The sequence below is a fragment of the Halichoeres trimaculatus genome, unplaced genomic scaffold (assembly GCF_033239565.1).
Source record: "Halichoeres trimaculatus isolate MK-OKI-2021-1 unplaced genomic scaffold, fHalTri1.1 fHalTri1_scaffold_8, whole genome shotgun sequence".
NCBI classification, from domain to species: domain Eukaryota; kingdom Metazoa; phylum Chordata; class Actinopteri; order Labriformes; family Labridae; genus Halichoeres; species Halichoeres trimaculatus.
The window spans coordinates 26,436,172-26,455,546 of NW_027437186.1; the positions used below are offsets into that span (position 1 = coordinate 26,436,172).

Genomic DNA, 19,375 nt, shown 5'->3' on the forward strand with positions numbered 1-19,375 from the left:
ACAGGATTTGTTTTCTTGGAAATTAAAGCCACATGTGCAGAAAGTCAGAGTCACGGCTCAGCACAACAGTTAAGACCAGTAAGTGCGAGAGTTTGTGTGTGTATAAGCACACATACACGTGTGTTTAAGTAAGTGTAAGTATGTGCTTGACTCTGTCAGGAAACCATGATTGGATGTGGAAGGAATCACGTCTGGCTCTCTTCCACTCCTGGTATAACAGGAAATGCATCCATCCCTGAGCAAACACAACCCGCAGGATGTCCGACTGTCTAATGGTCACAGCAACAATCTCTGCTATTGTCTGGCTCTGATCCACTTCACATCCAGTCCCTCGCTGATACGTTAATGGATTAATAAATACCTCTACAGAAACTAAATGACCTGACTTCCTGTACAGCAGCAGCAGAGAATGGCACCACCTCCAAGTGCCAGCACATTTCTTTATAAGGCCACATCATGATGGGACCTGAGAGCTGCTGGGAAAACTCTGAGTGAGCAAACAGGTAAGAAGATTAAATCTGTGTGAATTACGTTTTCTTCATGCATCTAAAAACCAGCAATAAAACAATGATACAGTTTGAAGCACTAGAAGAAGAGAAGTCACTTATTCAGCTTCTCTTACAGTAACGTGATGCTTTCTGTAGATGAAGATGACAACTCTCTATAAGTGGAGCTTCCCTTACTGACTGGCTGTCTCCTCTATGTTAACAGATAATCGCACTGTGAAATGTGTAGTTTAAATTTCAATGCACCAACAGAGGGCCTAACAACAATTGAGGGTCCTTACAAAACCAGAGCCTGCATAAAATTAATGCAGTTGCTGATTTTAGAACAGCAGTCTAGAGTAGAAACCAAAATAAGAGAGGGACTGAGGACTTGTGGAATGCTTTGCACAGTACAGTGGCATTTGGACCAAAGGGGTCTGGGAGCTTCTGTTCCTGTAGTCAGTTCCTGTTGTCCATGAGTATCTAACTGTGGGGCTAAAGACCTGAAAAGACCTGAAACACCACCAGTTATCTTGCAACATTATGGATTTTTATTGTAACACTGTTTTTATTTTTTTTGGTAACATTTTGACCTTTTCTCTCTTTAGATTACAACTTTCTCTTTCCCAACATAACTATTTTTTTCTTTTGTAACCTTACGACTTTCTTTCCCGAATATACATTTTTGGTCTTAAAACCACCTTTTAACATACTTTAATGACTTTTTTCTCAAGAAACACTACATCTTTTTCTGTAATAACATTGTCTTAACTCTCGTAACATTATGACTTTTCCTCCCATATCCTAATGATTCTTGTGTCTTTACATTTACAGTGTTTTCCTAATATATAAAATTTTATCCTCTCTTAAAACCATATCCTTTTTTCGAAACATTATAACTTTTTCACTTATAACTTGGGTCCAGACCAGCAGAGGCCAGTAGGAAAACAACAAAGGCTTTTGGCCTCAGCTAAAATGACGTGTAGCACTGTAGCTAGCCTGTTAGCATGGAGGAGATTCAGCCTGTGCTGGATTTGGTGGCACTCTGTTTCACTGAAGATGGATTTGTTGACTCTTAAAAGGAGACGAGAGCTCTAGAGACAAAGCTGTCCAACAACACTGTGGCCGCTCCACCAATCAGAGATATTCAGTTTACATGCCCTGCCTCCAGAAGTCCCTGGACCTCTGGAGAGTACTAACCCCCAGGTAGAGCCGTTGTCAGGGGTAAATCTATCCCCAGAACCTGGTTTGGACCCCAGTTCAGGCAAGTGAAACACTGCTTAACTTTCACTAATATGAGCAAAACCAGAGACAAACTGATCACACTCCATGTCAAATCAAATCATTAATCTCCAAACTGTACACATGCTAAATCAGACCCTGTGCTTATAACAACAGTCTAGGCATTTCTTTCTAACTCAGAGACAGAAACATCAGGGTGAATTATAATAACAGCGCTGGCATTAAGAGCGATTTGCCCCAAACAAAGTGACTCTGTGCAGCGTCTGAATCAACAAATCCAAACACTCCAATTAAAGACAGAGCTCTACTTTCTGGCAGAGGTTTCCCTGCACACCTCCTGACTGTTTCATTTTATTTAGATGTTATTCCACCAGCTCCGTGAACCCATCCAACCCTGGTACAGTTATAAACCTATAAACACACACACAGCAACACACACGCACTGAAACACACAAGCTCAAACACACACACTGGCTCTAACAGGGGGAGTCTTATGGCACTAGGAAAGAATCTGCCACAGTCTGCCCAATTTGACAGCTTTTATTATTTATTAATTACTTTACTTTTACAAGCTGGAGAATTTGGTAATTTACTGAGCCTGCTGGCAGCAGGAGGGGCAGGAGGGGGAGGAGGAGGAGGGTGATTTTCCAGCCCTGAGGGACAAAAGACTCTCTCAGGTAAGAAAGGCCAGGAGCTCTGCATCCGGACTTATTCTCCTCTTTTTATTTATGTATATGGAGTAGAAACAGACGTATGTGTTCATATTGTATAATATCACTGTGTGTTACATATTTAGCTCTAAACTTCATTATGTGTCATTTTAAATCACTATTTGTTTCCTGTTTTCATTCATCAGAGGACCAGATGCTTTATTCGCTGCATTAACTGTAATGAAGTGTCAAGTTTGAGCTCATTTATTCAAATATTAACATGCAGAGAAAGATCTTAATCACAATAATTATCTACTGAAGGCAGATTTATTCTGGGCAGTGGGATAAACTGTTATTGATCCAGGAGCAGAGGCTGTAACTGAAACCATTAATGGAAAAGACCTCTGAAGCAGTCAGACATCAGGGTTGAACATTTGAATCAATGAAGCTTTCAGTTATGAATGATTATTTAAAGCTCCTGTGAGCTCTTTTTATTCCTTTTCATGATTTAAAAAAGCATCACCATGAACAGGGGCTACTTCTATCTTTAATGTCTGAAATCACAGACAGTGAACAGTGAACACAAAACAGATATAATGGAAAAAAGAAGCTGAGATTGTTTCATCCACAGGGGGCACCAAAATGGCATAAACTTTAAGTTCCCTGCAGAAGCTTAAACAACAACTAAATTGGATATTCAGTCCATTGATGTAAAAAAAAGGGCCTAAATATTTTGAAAAAGTCTGAGGTAGTGATGGTAAAATGATTGTTTCACATCCTCATTCTCTTGGCATTTTAACATTAATCTAAAAAAAACTTTTTTTCCGAGATCCTCAAAACTTATTATGGTAACGCAAAAACTTCTTTCCCCACAAAATCACAACTTTATTTTTCAAGCAACATCACAAATTCAATCTCGTAGCATCACGACTTTTTCTCTCTTCACAAACCTTTTCCTCGTAATTTAACTTATATTTCTTGACTTTCTGACAATTATAACAGATTCTTGCCTTGAAAATAAAACTATCCGTTTCATAGTATCACTGTGTTTCTAACTGCACTATGGCTTTTTTTCTCAAAAATATACATTTTTATCTAAGAACATAACCTTAACTTCAAAATATTAAGACTTTTTCTGTTGTTACGTGGAGACTGAAATGAAATTTCCCTTTGGGGATCAATTAAGTATACTGATTTTGATGTTTTTTCACATAACACCACCGTTTCATTATTTTGTTCCATAATATTACATCTTATTTTCTTGTTACATCAGGCCTTTAATCTTGATACAAACTACTATTTTTATTTGTGACATCACAGCTTGAACCTCTTCATATTTAGCTTTGATTTCATAAAATTACACTTTTTTCTTTCGATATGTTACGGCCTTTCTCCAGTAACATTACACCTATAGTTTCTAAATGTTAACCTTTATTTTAATGTTGGCCCTAATTTCCATTGTACATTCAGTTCTTGGTGGTGTTAAGGTCTTGGTTAGTTTTTGTAACTGTAACCGCCCCCATTCCTTTATTAAGCAGTTCTTTCTGATAAACTAGAAAGGAATGGATGTTGTTTGGAACCAGTTTTTCTGAGGCTGTCTGAACACAAAAATTTGGTTTCATATTCTGGACTGTCTCCTGGAACAGTCTTGGTGGAACCAGGGTAACAGTGAGCATGTGCAGTGCCCCCCCCAACCCCAACCAGCAAAGGTGCAGTATAATAACCATGCAGTACCTCACTCTTACTACACTCGCTGGGGTCATCGCCATGAATGGCCATCTGGTAGCGGGCGTACAGCTCCGCAGACTGCTCATAGGTCCCCGTGAACTGAGGGTCCTCAAAGCTGACCGGCACTAGCCTCACCTTCAAGCACAGGGTGAGGAAGAAAGGGGGAGGGAGGGGGAGTTTATTGGGGATGAGAATTAACACAAGGATGGTGAGGAGTTAGAAATGTCTTTTAGAAGAAGCAGAAGAAGAATGGAAGCTCTGCAGGAACGAACAGAGCAGGATTCAACAACAGAAGTTGTAAACAGCATTATACAAGAGCTCTGGCATGTCAGGGTTCACTTCAGTCTCTGAGTCCTCAGGGCAACATGCTAACACAGCACGTCTGTTTCCAGTTTGGAGATTGATTCAGTGCTTTTATCAGATTGTTGCACACATGAATGCAAGAAAACAATGAGGAGACTGGGAGACTGAAGCTGAGGATTTGAAATTAAAGATGTCAGGCGACTTGAGGATGAGGCTAGTGCACTGCCCAGCTTTGACCACAGAGCATAGAGTTTATGAGAGGAGGAATTCAAAACTTTATCATCCCAAAAATGAGACAAACTGACTCCTCTGAGGAAGGGCAACAAACAGAACGAGCCCAGGAACTGTGAAAAGACTCCACTCAGGGTGTGAAGAGGGGCACAGACGAGGTAAACATCTGAAGGCCAAGCTGCCCCCCGAAAACCGACACAGCTCGAGACTAACAACCCGACCGAAGGCCAACTCGGACACCTGGAGAAATACTGCTCTCAACCACGGCGGATGGAAACATTTTCCCCTCCATTTCCTCTCCCTCCTCTCTGCAGATGAACACCTTAATGCCCCTTTTTCCACCTCAGACGCACACTTTTCCTCGTGCTGCTGCTGCTTCCATGGTGGGATTTTACAAATTAAAGCTTTGTTGCATTTCTAGGAAGAGCAAACTTTACAGATGTGGGAACACCTTTTAACCATGAGTGTGAGATAAAATACAAAGACTAGATCCATAAGAGGAGGACAGATGCGGTATCAACCCTCTCCCTCCCTCCCCAGGTCCCTTTGAGCGGGTCGACCTATACCCCCCACCCTCTGACCTGGCTTTCGGTGGGTTTGTCAGGAGGGTCCTTGTGAATGGCCATCTGGTAGAGTTTGTACACCTGGTAGGAGGCGTCGAAAGAGGCTTTGAACTGCGGGCTAGGGGGATTGGAGCGCACTAGCCTCACCTTCAAAAAGAACAGGTTAACGTCAAAACGTGTTAAAGACAAGAGAATAAAACAAGAAGTGGTTAAAATAAAAGAGAGGGATAGAGTGAGATGAGAGTGAAAGACGAGAGGGACCAACAAACACACCCTCTCGTGCTTGGCTGACACACCAGATCACATGTAAAACATTTAATATCTAAAATGGAAAAAAGGGTGAGTTTTGTCAATCTTCAACAACACAGAAATAGCAAAAAGAATATTAAAAACAGTCACTGTTACAGAAACTTAAAAACAAATCGTTAACCTATAAACATAAATATATTCGTCTTTGAGCCCATGTCCAGTGCTTCACCATGTGACACATGATCACAAATTTGATCTTCAAAGTGCAGAAATTTTAAAGTGCAGAGTTTTATTCATGTTTAGTCCAGATTAAATTTAAACTCAATTTAAGCATCATTTTGACTCTTTTTCTAGATTTAACGATGCTTAATTATTTCCCAGTACACTTACATCCTTGTCAAGTAGAAATGCATCATTATTAGCGTGAATGGTTTCCAAAAAGAATGTTTTAACCCTATAAAGCACAGCATAGCGCCGGCACTAAGGTTTGCATATTCATTTTTGATCGGCACTAGATTTGGAACCAGATAAGACGGATCAATCAGTATTCTTACATTTAAAATCTGGGGAGTTACACTAACACAATGAACATATCTCAGAGTCTTTTTGTTGTAGTGATAGGTTTTTAAAAACAACAATAAAGGGCACATAACAAAATCTTAAAGAGACTACAGATATTTTCTGCACTTCCTACGTTGAAATAAATGTCATCACATTGTGAAATTAGACATCATTTATGTTCCTATGTTTTGAATTTTTTAATATTCTGTTATTTTGAAACACACTTCTTAAGGATTAGCATAGTTTTGTATCTCACGTATGTGTGTTCAGAGGTTTCTGGCTCAATAAGAAATTGGAAGTCATAATAATAATAATAATAATTATTATTATTATTATTATTATTGGTATTATTATATCTTGTTCTTTTTTAAGGTTTATTGCACTTTAAGGCAACTTAATGTAGTAAAGACATAAGTCAGTTCATATTAAAAAATGGGATACAATGGTTGTTCATTGATGTAAAGCAAATGAAAATATCTTTTTTAAAAATTGTATTTTAGTATGTGAAAATGTAAGAATTTGTCCTAGGGAACTTGCACAATAGGTGGTCTTAAACATTAATGCTGTAATCTCTACTACAGAGCTATGTCATAACATGTTGATCCTTAATCTGAGATGCTTATCTGGGTGTTTTTTTTCCTGAACCAACTGTTTAAAACATTTTGGTGACATCAGATTTTAAATGAACAGATTTTTCTTAACATCTGACACGTTGTCTTGGCACTTTTTTCAGACATCAAATGATTTGCAAACCATTAAAGTCTGTTTTCATGAGCAGAGTCCAAACTTTGCTGGGTTGGGATTCTACTTCAAAGTACAAATCTAAGAGTCCACATCAATATTCTGAGTCTTTGAGCCTATTGTGTGTTTTAAATGGTGTAAGTTAAGCATGCTTGACAAGGCTACAGTGTCTGGATGATGCTCTTAAATTCAAGCAAACACGTAAAATTTGCATGATTAGTAAGAAAAAATATTTGTAGGACTATGACTCCAACCTGAGACTCCTGGGATAAAACCAGTGCTGGGAGATTATTTCTGAGTCTGTGTTGCTAATTTCACACAACCTAAAAGAAGCCTCCAACCTCCACATCCTCGGGCCTCTTTTAATTAACTGCCTCCATGTTTTGAAGCTTTTGTTGGCTGCAGAGGCGGTGCCATGAGAATCCCCTGGACGGAGAGGACAGGCGAGCTGAACCAGGGTTTGTTTGAGTTGGACCTTCACAGATTTCTCTCATGACCACTTGGCACCGACACCGGGTCTCTGACATTAAAGCAGCATGCTGATGAGAAGTCTTTTTATTAGGTTCTGAATCTACAGGCATATTTAGATAGGACAGGATCATTTTAGAGAACAAACACCACAGGATGTGGAGGCAGCGTGGAAATGAGGTTTGATAAATTCTCATAACAGTCGTGAAATTTAACACTGACGGTCTGACACTCGACCTCTTTAAGACCTCTGTACAAATAATCCTCGTAGAGCCTGTGGCTTTTGTTCTACTTAATTAAAAAGAAAGATGGTGGTTTACAGAAGCTTTGAGTCAAGCAGCAGGTTTTACAGGACACCAGAAACATCAAACAGATGATGCTCAATCATTTTATATTTACAGCTGTAGATTCAGTGAAAACACAAAAAAGGAGAAAAGTGTGAAGAAAGAGGAGCTGAAATAGCTCCAATCTTTCCTGGAGCTCTGAGTTGTGGTCTTACACTGACTCCTAGTGGATGTTGAAGGAACAACAGCTGAATTTAACACCAGGGTGGATTTATTTATCAAACTGCAAACATGTAATTTCCCTTTATCTCTTCTTGCTTCTTTCAGCAGGTGTAAAACTCTCCTCAAGATAAGTTTTCAATAAGTTTATGATGACTTAAATAAAATTAACCATCTCTGCTTTCATTTCCTGGTCATATTTGTTTAGGATAAGATCTCACATGACCCACTGAGTCGTGACGAGACATCTTTTACAGATGTGCCTTCTGATGAACTCCAGCTGCTCTGAGTCTAAACACTCCACAGTAAACATCCATCATCTCGTTCTGGTGTGAAAAACTCTGCACGAGACCGATTCACTAAACCGCTTATCATCTCGACTAACAGATGAATGTTTAAAAAGAAGCATCCATCAGTTATTGAGGATATAATTAACCTCCCTCTGCAGCAGTGGATTAAAGCCCACTTAGTGGAACTGAGTGATAATAGCAAACAAATTAATCCAATTAAAGGGAGACCAGCTCTGGTGGATCTGGTCTGGAGGGTTTTGTAGATAAGACACAGACTCAGCCTAGTCATCTCAGCATCTGGCTCAAATCTTGGTCAAGACCAGGACTGACGTCACTCCGCCAGCCTCAGCTAAACCCCACTGATCTTCCTCCACAAGAGCCAAAAGTTCATTTCCACTCGTCGTGGTTTTTGTGTCATCAGGGGGGTAACTGGACCCGGTTTGTGTGGTTGAACTCAAACTGGAAGGAGACGGTTTTTCCACTCTCCTCCTCGTCTCTGCACACATAAACACACAGTGAAGTCACTGGACGAGGGCCCGACAAAATCAAATTTATACTAACTGAATCCAAACATTGTGGAGACAGAGCGCTCCACCAAAAACACTTCTGCTGCTCGCTGAAAGCTGGAATAATCACAAACACTCAGAGGAGCAGAGACAGAGACAGAGAGAGGACAGAGTTCCTCTGTGCTCCTGCTCACCTCCAGGCAGTGAGGCGAGTTTTCAGTCGAAGACTCGCTGATGAAATCTTCCAGAGGTTTGGGCTGGTTGGTCTGGGAAGTGGCAGTGGGTGTGGGGGACACGATAGGTGAGGCGCCATCGTTGTGTCTCATCTGCTCTTTCTGAAGACGGCGCTCCTTTCTCAGGTCTTTGGCCTTCCGACACGGAGGCCTGCTGGTGTCTGCTCCGACTCCTGAAACCAGAGGAAAGACAAGCATAAAAACACAGATTAAAAACACGCTGCTTCTTTAAAACCATTTCAAACAAGACAGTAGAAAAAGAAAGTCAAAGTGACAACCCTCTTCGTCAACCTCTGACTTCTTTAGAGTCACATTTCTGATGTTGATGAGCCACAAGATGAGCAGATCTGATTCAGAGCATATACGTCTTAACCTGGTGAGGCGTTTTGTTAATCAAAAATATCCTCCCGTTTCTATTCCTGCAAGGGGTTTTGTCTTTGCACCAATTCAACGTTCTAAACCAGGCAGATAACTGGACTCAAAGCAAGACTATCAACCTCTGCTGATGACTTGGACTGTGACAGCCCTCCCAGTTTTGCTTCCTATCGGCTTCTATTTGCTGGTTCTACTGGTCCTATGTCTGCCTACGTTTGTCTCCCTGCAGGTTGCTGGTGGGCCAATGATACTACTATTAGGTGCTATTTCTCTTACCCAACAAGCAACAGTACATTCACTTAGGAACATATCTCACTATGCTATTTTTTTACAGTTATTTTTAGTCGACAGTGTACTTCCCTTTGGTCTTGTTAAGAGCTTTGTCATGATACAAACCAAAGCCCCATTCACTCTGTGACTGTACGCTCTGTTTAGAAACTTCAAGCTGCAGGCTTGAAAAGAGACAAATACATCCAAACTTTAAAATGAGTGACAGCAACAGTGACAATAACATGCAGTATGTTGATGAAAGCTTTATGAAAAATGAATTATGAAACCTCTACTTGTGTGTCTTTAAAGAGTGTTAACGTTTACAGCTCATAAACACCTTGGGGGAGCTTTGCAGTTAGTAGAACCTTTCGATATATCAACACAACCTATACGGCATCACAACATTCAAAAAACCCAAGCTCCAGGAAATGACAGCAGTGATACCTCCAATCTTTACCACATGGCTCATAATGATCCATATAATCCACAACACAACAAAGAGTCTGAGGAGAGGTGATGGACAAGAGAGGCAAAACCAAAGCAGGAAGTCTGTTTGGGTTCATCAAGTGAGGCTGTACATGTGATAGAAAATGAGCAGTGTTGCTACACTTGATGCCGTTTTATGTGAATGTATATCTCAACAATTTTCAGAGTTGAAGCATTAAATACCCTTAAACTGTTTGACTCCATGAATAATACAAGGGCTTTATCTGATTCACAACTCCTCCAGGCCCTAAAAATGAAAGTTCTCCTCCTTCCATGATGCTTCCAGGTGCTCCTAAGCTGCTGGGATTTGTTGGAGCAGCTCTGCACGCCATATCTACACTTCCTCTTTCTTCTCTCTCAACACGACCAACAAGACCATTCACTGCAGCAACTGAATCCCCGTTTGCCTCCTCCTCCTTCTCCTTCTGAGCTCCTGCCAAGCCCCGCAGCTCTCCGGGCATCCTGTGTCAACAGTTTACACGCCCACATCCTGTTTGGAGCAATAAGGAAACGAGAACCATTTTCTGCTCGTCCCACTGCCAGCCGCCACCATCAGCTCACTTTCATTACTTTCCCTGAGCGCCTACGTCACAAAGCAGAGGAGGAGGAGGAGGAGGAAGGGGAGGAGGAAGAAGAGAGAGAGGCTGATCATTGTGGAGAGGAGGGGGATGCTGGCAGCACTGGTCTGCAGCTGACTCAAGATCATTTTTCAAACTTTATTCTGTGCAAAGTCAGAATGAACCACAGCAGAAGCTTTGAGCAGAATCTGGATTATTCAAAGACTCTGATTTCTGATGCAACAACAGTTAGTTTGTTTAAAGTCCCCGTCTGTTGTTTTTCAGTGTCTTTACTGCCCAAGAACTGAAGGAGCTGAAGCAGGCTGAGTTTCTGAGCGTCCTCTGGACATTAAACTCGGAATTTATGGAGTTGTCAAATCACTTCCTCGGTTAGAGGAAACACAGGGGTCGATCTGAATCAGGAATCAGAGTCTGCTTAGTGTTCATCACACCTCAGGATCTCCTGAGGAGAGAACATTCAGCAGCTGTAGAGAAGATAAACTTTGACACATCTGTTCCTGTGAACAACACACATTTCCACTCTAGCAGTTCTCACATCAGACAGACACATTAACTCGCTGCTATGCAGTGTCACGTTACATGCAGGGTATTTTTGCCATCACAGTATACCTGAAAGTAACTGCACTACACTTCCAGACCAGCTGGGGGCAGAGAGGGAACGACAACAAAGATGATGCCATAGAGGGAAACTCATAAAGACTGGGTTTATGGCTCTTCTCACTGAAAAAAGAGACGATCAAAGAACATCCTTTCACTGTCACTTTTGGACATCTTATTTCAGTCTCCTGAAGGTGAAGACTGTTACCCCAGACTAGTGCTGCACGTTTATCGCAATCGCAATGTCAGCACATGCAATTACATAATTGCAAAAGAGGTGTGATTGTGCAATTATTTTTAAAAAGTGTAAAAAAATGAGCGTGTTTGTGTGAGTGATGTGTGTGTCTGTGTGTGTGTGTGTGTGTGACTGAGTAAGAGAGCGAGCGTGAGATGACTAATCAGTCACTGTTTCAACTGGTCATGTGACGACCTGCCCCCCTGGTACGGCAGTTTAATCAGACAATATGGAGCACAAAGAAGTAAGTGAGGTGCTCAAGGCGAAAAGAAACTCTACCTCTGTTATTTGGTGTTATTTTGGTTACCGGTTGAATGACACAGCAAATAGATGTAATTTTCAAAACATGCAAAGCAAAAGTGGCATAAATGTGCTATTTTGAATACAAACAAAGCAGTACTGTTGTGTTGTACATTGTTGTTTGTATACAGTAAGTTTGGATATTTTGAGAATTATTACACAATTAAAATCCTCAGTAATCCATCTCTGCTTTTTTCTTGATTTTTCTCCATGATAACCAAGCAAGTCTGTAGACTCATGACACAACTTTTTTTTAATCAAATCGCAAGCACAATCGCAATCGCAATATTGTCCACCTAATCACCAATCGCACCTTTTCCCCAAAACGTGCAGCACTACTCCAGACGATGTCTTTTTGCAACGTCTACTGAACGTCCGTTTATGACAACCACAGTATCTCCATATAAGAGCTACTCACTACACAAAGAGTTGATCAAAATCTTTGTCTATGCTGGGTCCCTAACTAGAGTTCCTCCAGTTCCAAAACCAAGTCCTTATCAACTGAGCCATTAGTACTGCTGATGCTTTTGGGACCATTTTAGTCATTGATGTTGTTTTTATACAACTTCTAGTTTCTGTGTACAACTGTAGTTCAATTTCAGAAAAAGTCATACTGTTCCAGTTCATTTTCCTTTAGCTTCATTTGATTTTCTCAGCAGATGGTGACTGTAAATGCATTTAAAAGTGATATACTTTTTCACGTCAAGCCTGCTGCTGAGTCCAATGAAGCTACAGTAAAATGAATTGGTACAGAATAACAAATCACAATTTTAGAATGGAAAACTAGAAATGTTAACAAAAAAACAAAATGTTACTTTAATTCAAAACTAATGTTTAAAATTAGCCGTCCAAAAATTATATTGAAAGGACGTCCTTTCAAAGTCTCTTAGTACAGTGGGCTCTCTAAAATTTTGACTGAACAAGACCACTCTTAACACGCCCCACACCACAGGAAAATCACACACGCTGTCATTTGCAGACATCAGACAATCAGGCCTTTGCTGGCTTTGATCGTAAGGGGAAGATCGAGACAAAAATCAGCCCCATTATCCCGTAGTGTGTACGGATCTTCAGACGTTCACGTGACATGAACGACTTTCAAATGTTAAATCCTATGTTAACAACCAAGTGGGGTTGTGGTCAGACATCCAAATAGCAGACCTAATTTAAGCATTGTATGGATGTCCAGAATTGGTCTTAGACAGACGTATGCAAAATATAGACTCGATCTGCACGTTCCTCAGACGCCTGATGGTTAGTGGGTTAGAAGCGAGCCAGATCTTAAGGAGCAGTTCCTTTCAAAGAGTCGTCCAAAAGACTGGTTTATTAATTATTTTAGAAGTCAACCAGGGGTAACTTGTTCTCATTAAGGAAACAGTCGCTGTTTTAAGCTGTTGATTTTGTCAACAATTCAGTTCAAAACAGCCACATCCAATTGGTTCCAGTGTTTCTGCAGCAAACACCTCTCTGAACAAAACAGCTTCCTGAAATCATTTCACACCAGGGTACAAAAAATGTATGTGAATTTTACTTTCTGAAGAAAACAATGCTCCATGTAACAATCTGTGTCAGAATTTGAGCCATGTTTTCTAAAACTAGACCTGGAGCTTGCTCTAAGCTGCAAAGCTCTGCAGTCACACAGCTGGAGGGGAGATGTGTTCAGGTGTTTTCTGTAAGAGGTAGATGAGGGGGGAGTGCAAGTAGCAGTAAATTCTCCACACTTCCTCTCTATAAGCTCTTGGTGAAAGTTATATCTCTGCGTTTGTGTCTAGGCCAATGCAGAGCAGACACCTGCATGGCTGAGAAATTAAGACTTGATGAGTTAGAGAAGATCTGAGGTCTGAACATGACGGACGCTGCTTCCTGTGTCTAAAATGAGTTTGTTATAGCCCTGTCTTTTGTTTATTTGTTACTGAAAGTTGGCTGTGAAGACTTCCATTTCTGGACATCAGGAGACTGAAATGAACAGATAAGCTCAAACCAGACACTGCAGGAAACTGCAGCTTCATTCTGTAACAGGGTCAACAGTGATACACTCTGGTGAATATGACCAGTCTAAGAGATGAAGTCTGATTTTCTCACCTGCTTTAGGAGTTGTTCTCCCGTCAGGTACAGACACCTGATCCTTTCTGGATGTTTCCGAGCTGGTGGGAGCAGCATCAGAAACTTCTTTCTGACCCTCTGTGATATTAGGACACTCTGCTGTTTCTGTCTTCAGGTCTATAACAGCAGGACACTTCACCTCCAGGGGTCTGCTTGGCTCACAGGGTCCGGTTTCTTCGCACACAGAGTCCATTGGCTCACCTGTAAGACAAAAACAAGAAACAATGGTGGTCACACCTGATAGTCATTGTACCACCACAGGACTAAGTTAGTGTTTGGTTGAGGCCATGTTTATGACAGGGGAATTTTGGCCTCAAAGCGGCAGTTTTTGCAAGATGATGCCCATTATTTTACAGTTGTTGCTGTAATTTGGTTTAAACACATTGTATTTGATTTAATTTTGTTTTTCATCAGAACTTATTTTATACATCTTTTGTTGTTTTTTATCCCTCTGTTCTTTCATGAAGGACTTTGGCAAACATTTGTGGGAACAGTGATATGTTTCCCAGTCAAAGGACAATTATAAGGGTTGATCTAATCTTATCATACTCTTATATAACTATAATAACAATCAAACTCTCACCCTCATTCTGATCTTGTGGTAACTCTCCTTTAGAGAGGAATTTGCTCATCTTTTTCAGGATCTTCTTGTGGGATTTGGAAGGCTGAAACTTCAGTGCGTGACATCTAAAAGAAGGAAACACAGAAAAAACATCAAAAATAATCAACCCTGTCCTCTTCTTCAGGTCTCTGTGGCTCTGATAGTCTGATGGCTACCTGATGGTGTACTGTGGGCAGCAGGTTTTGTTCATTATGGGCTTGTAGACGTATTTACCACTTCTGTTAAAAAAAAGAAAATCACACAACATTCATTACAATTACTCAATTGAGACTTTTATTATCATAAAGTGACATTTCTGGAGCTATTTGAGATATTTTTTTCTGAGACGTCCACTCATCAGAGGACATATGCTCACCGTCTCCATCCTCGGTCTATGAGGTCTTGGTAGTCCTGCACAGTCATGGTGTGAGACCACATCCCTGCAGGAAACAAAAAGAACAACAATACTGTTAAAAAAATACTGACTCCATTCAACATTTAATTTCTAAACAAAGGTCATCCATCAGATTATGATTCAAAGAGAGAATTTTAAAAGAAAGGGGTCTTTGGTTTCTTCAGATCAAAGTTATAAACTTAAACCACCAAACAGATGTTTACAGGAAGAGTTTAAATGTATGGTTACACATATTAAATAACAGTGACCTTTAGTGTTTATTCCCACAGATCCTCAAACCCCCAAAGACAACACACACATTCATTTTTCTGGTCCACAGCAGCTCAGATCCTCCTCCAGGAACTGAGAGCTGAGGTCCAAGTTTTAACTCCTGACCTTCTCCTCTGCTGCCAAATTTACTGACACACACATACACACACGCAAAAAGTATACACACACTGAAAACCCTCTGACATGACCAATATCAGTTTACATCCAGAAGAGCCAAGGGAGTCCTCTGAAGACTGGTTCACACAACGTCCCAGGAGGATTTGAGTTTGAACAAAGAGGCCACAGAGATATCCAAAAAGCAGCGTAAGAAAACACTGAAGCAGAAAATGAATTGTAGGGATGTGTGTGTGATTAGTCGGCCACTTGCAGGGGCTACCACCACCTAAGGCTGGGTGATAAAATGATAACTGCTGTGATACAGTTTTTTTGTTTGTTTTTTTTTTAAATAGATACAACTTGTGTTGAATGAAAACTCAATATAAACTGGTGCTTTTCCAACACTCAAAGGCACTTTACAATTGTCGGAATAAATACACACAATGAACATCAATCAAACAAAACAAAAAGTTCTGTTCTATACTTTTATGTCAGAGAACAATGACACATTAAACTGCATCATTTCAACAAAACACTGGAAAAACTGGGATGTTTACGAACTTTTGACTGGCAGTGTGCATTTAGAGCTGTAATTACACCACTCAACCACTAAAAAGGGAGGAGGTGCCAACAAATCTTAAACCTGATTAAAGCATAATGTAATACATAAAAGGAAGAAGATAGTGATGAACGACTGAATGTGTTGCAGGCAAGTGGCAACCTCCGGTCTAAAAATATGGGACAATGCAGAGGTGCTAAAATCTGCAGTTCATAAAGTGTCCTCTTGAGGCTGGCACCAGAAGTACCAGCATCCACATATACACCAAGCAAAAAAAAAAAATTTCACAGCAGAAATAAACATGTTTACAGCCCGATAGAAAAGAATGTTTCTCATCTGAATCGCTCTTTTCTTAAACGACACACTATTAGGGGGTAGATTTTTTTTACACCCTGCAATTAAGTAGATATTGAGATCTCAAGTTCACCCAACCAGAGGCACAGCTCAGATAATTGACAGGTGGGTGCTCTATAGCCGTCAGTGAGGAGACTCCCAGCCCGCCCCATTTCCACGGTCAATGATTTGCTTCAAAACTTTTTTTCCAGGCAACATTTCAGTGACTTCGTCTACCTTATTCCCAGACTATGGCTACAGAGTAAGAGGCAGGTGGGCTTACAGATACAAAACTTGATACTTGTCAGCTCAAGATCTTCTCAGAGCTTTCTGCTTTGACGTACCAAGATTCGGGAACCCATGCATTTGGATAATATCACTCAGCCCTTCTGGCCAGGACACTCTTGGAAAAGAAATTTTAATCTCAATGAGTCTCTTCCTGGTTGAATAAAAGTTAAAAAATAATAATCTAAACATCCGCTTTAGATAACTAACTGTGCTTAATTTAAATTTCTGTTTCATTAAATATGAAATAAGTCCCCTAAGTGCAATAGAAGCCCCCATCATGGATCAGGACTCACACCTGATCCATGAGACGCGACAGATACAGAGGGAGGGCAGGTGTTGGGCTCTCAGGTGGAGGCATATATTTACTCTGCAGCCAACAACATGACTGATAACATCTCTGTTCTGATCACACACACAGGGGAATAGGCTGATATAAAGCAGCTGTTGGAAAAATCAACTTAACCACACATGGCATGGTCTGATAATAAAGACATCAAGTCTAATCCTTGGATAACAACTTTGAAAACACTGAGGTCCAACCAGTGGGAAAACAAACAGTCAGCTTAAAACCATTCAGCTAGCTCTTTGGTTCATTCTTGCTTTTTAACTTTCACTAATACACGTGAAGTCTTCCCTCTTCTCCAGAATCCAATACATGACATAACACAGCCAGATTACGTCTCCTAACTTAGAGTATCCAGCAGCTCTGTCTGCGACCTCTGAGCCCTATCACTCACTGGCAACGTTGGGACGTGCCGTAAACCCTAATTATAGTCAACCTGTCTTGGCCCTGCTCACCTCCTTGTGATGACACCAAGTAGAAAATCCCCGTCCAGCGTTTTTTTATAGCTCTGAATCAAAGTCTAAACTTCTAAACATCCTGTCACAGTGACCTTGTTGACCTTGGTCACCTTAAGTGAACTCAAACTCAGGTGAGTGGTCTAATGAAGCTCCAAGCAGATATTGACACATTCATGAAGACTTAGCAGAATGGGAACTTTATAACACAGTGTCCAAAATGCAGAATATTACTGTTTTTCCACTGATTACAAATACACCCAGACACATCTTTGACAAAAGTCCAGCTTATGCAAAACTAACATTAAAGATATGAGACTAAAAAAATACTTACAGATTATTTTTGGAGAGATGCACTCAGTAAAAGTTCCTCCATATATAGAACCAGACATTTAAAAAACCTTCAAGTGTGCACATTACTGTGTATTTAAATGCTCTATGCATTGTTATGACCTTATTCAGGGTTTACTTAAAGGTTTACTTCACAGCCAGATCGAGGGATTGAGGATTTCCCTCTAGGTGTGCAGAGTATTTTTTCCTCTGATTAAACTGAACAAACACACTGTTGAAATAACAAACAGTAAACACTCTGAAATCTGAGTTAAATTTAGCCTCATGTTTGTGTAGTTGTGGAACTGCTCTTAGATTATATCAGAGCTTTAAGATAAGTATGGTTTAGAGATGCTTAGCAGGATATTACACCATTAGAGCAACTACAATCACACATGTAAAAAAGAAGACGTGAAAATAAAAGTACAAGAATAAGTGTACATATTTATAATCTAAAAAATGCAAGTTCTTGTTGGGTGAACAAATTATGCAAATTCATATTCGTAAAACTGTGTATTTATTGGTTTTCATATCAGCAGTATCAAATTGTGTTTATACCTCCATTCATTTCAGTGTTAGTATATGTAAAAAATGTTATACATTAGTATTGGTATTAGTAAAAATTAATGTTAATGTTGAAATTGGTTTTGACATTGGTAAAACTATGCATTTATCAGCTTTTAAATCAGAATCTCTGACATTTAATATTGAAATTGAATTTGGTATTGTTAAAACTATGTATATATCGGCTTTTGAAACAGATTTTTTTAGCCAAAATTAGTTTAGGAAGATCAGCAAAAACTCCACACTGTTTATCCTTTACACAAACTAATCTTTAATATGTCTCTTTAGTCTGACCCAACTGACACAGGAAGTGTGGCATCACAGCACAATTAGGTAATGAAACAACGCTGACAAACAATGACACAAGTGATGCAGAAGTATTTTCTAAAACCCAAGAAGGAGTAAGGGAGAGACAGAATTTGTGAACTCCAAAATACAAAGTAAAACCACTTCCCTTTAATACAAAAAGTATGAGGATATAGAAGATATTAGCTTAAGCACTCAAGGTTGTGTTGATTTGATCTGACCATAATTCTTGTTTTAGTTTTTTGCTTTACCTATTCTTACATTTCATGTACTCATAAAGTCTTTTAGGCTCTGGTTAAGCTTTGTAAAGCTTATGACTTGTTATTTGTATGAATGGTGTATTTACAAAAACACTCGGGTTGCTTCCAGGGTCTGATCCTGTCTCCTTTAATGTTAGCCTGATGCTAAAGCAGAGAATGTAAGAAGTGTAAAGCTAAGCTGCTAATGACGGCGTGAGTCAATATTAGGTATTTATGATCAATACTACACCTAAAAGTACTTAATTATGTGGTTATTACAGTGTTATGAGGTGTTTTATACGGTTGACAGAGTTTTGGCAGGGGGAAGCTGGAGGCTAAAAACAGAATTAATAACCTCACTTTAGCCTTAGGTAACCTGTGGCTAACGGGGGCTAACGCTTGACATCAGTTTATCAAACAACCACACAGTAACAATACAGTACGTCAAGATAGAATACGTTAACTCAGAGTGAGGTCAGAGAGTGAATATCGATCTGTCGCTACTTAAACCCTGATCACTTTAACACCAAACACACGGAGGTAAAGCGTTAGCATGGGCTAAGTCACCGAGTAGCACAGATTATCTACTCGTCTCAAATAAATAACTCACCGTGAGAGAAGTTTCCGATCTGGTTCTTGCAGTAACCACAACGATAACCATCATCCCCTCCGAAATACTCAACGATAGTGTAAGATTTGTTTCCTGCCATCGTTAAAGTGAGAGATGACAGCTCGGCTCACCCGGTGAACGGGCTAACGCTGAGAGAAGCCAATCCACGCCCACACATAGTACGTCAACGGCGGTGCGTTCACTGTTGTGGGAGATTTGACAGTCAGACGAACTTTCCAACAAAGAGTTGGAAAAAAAAAGTCGTGTCC

General features: G+C 40.1%; 1 protein-coding gene across 2 annotated transcripts in view; it reads right to left on the minus strand.

The window, feature by feature from the left end:
• The window catches only part of ate1 (arginyltransferase 1), a 63,049-nt gene extending 43,748 nt beyond the window's left edge, over nt 1-19,301 (minus strand). The window contains exons 1-7 of one of the 2 annotated variants that reach the window (XM_074676419.1): nt 19,107-19,301; nt 14,675-14,738; nt 14,475-14,537; nt 14,281-14,384; nt 13,677-13,898; nt 8,715-8,926; nt 4,112-4,240 (exon numbers count right to left, since the gene is read on the minus strand). In XM_074676419.1, coding sequence (XP_074532520.1) covers nt 4,112-4,240; nt 8,715-8,926; nt 13,677-13,898; nt 14,281-14,384; nt 14,475-14,537; nt 14,675-14,738; nt 19,107-19,206 — 894 coding nt within the window. In that variant the 5' untranslated portion in view covers nt 19,207-19,301. Of the gene's footprint in view, nt 1-4,111; nt 4,241-5,220; nt 5,350-8,714; nt 8,927-13,676; nt 13,899-14,280; nt 14,385-14,474; nt 14,538-14,674; nt 14,739-19,106 lie in introns of both variants that reach the window. The other variant, XM_074676418.1, reaches the window with a different exon arrangement.
• Between the last annotated feature and the right edge of the window lie 74 nt (nt 19,302-19,375).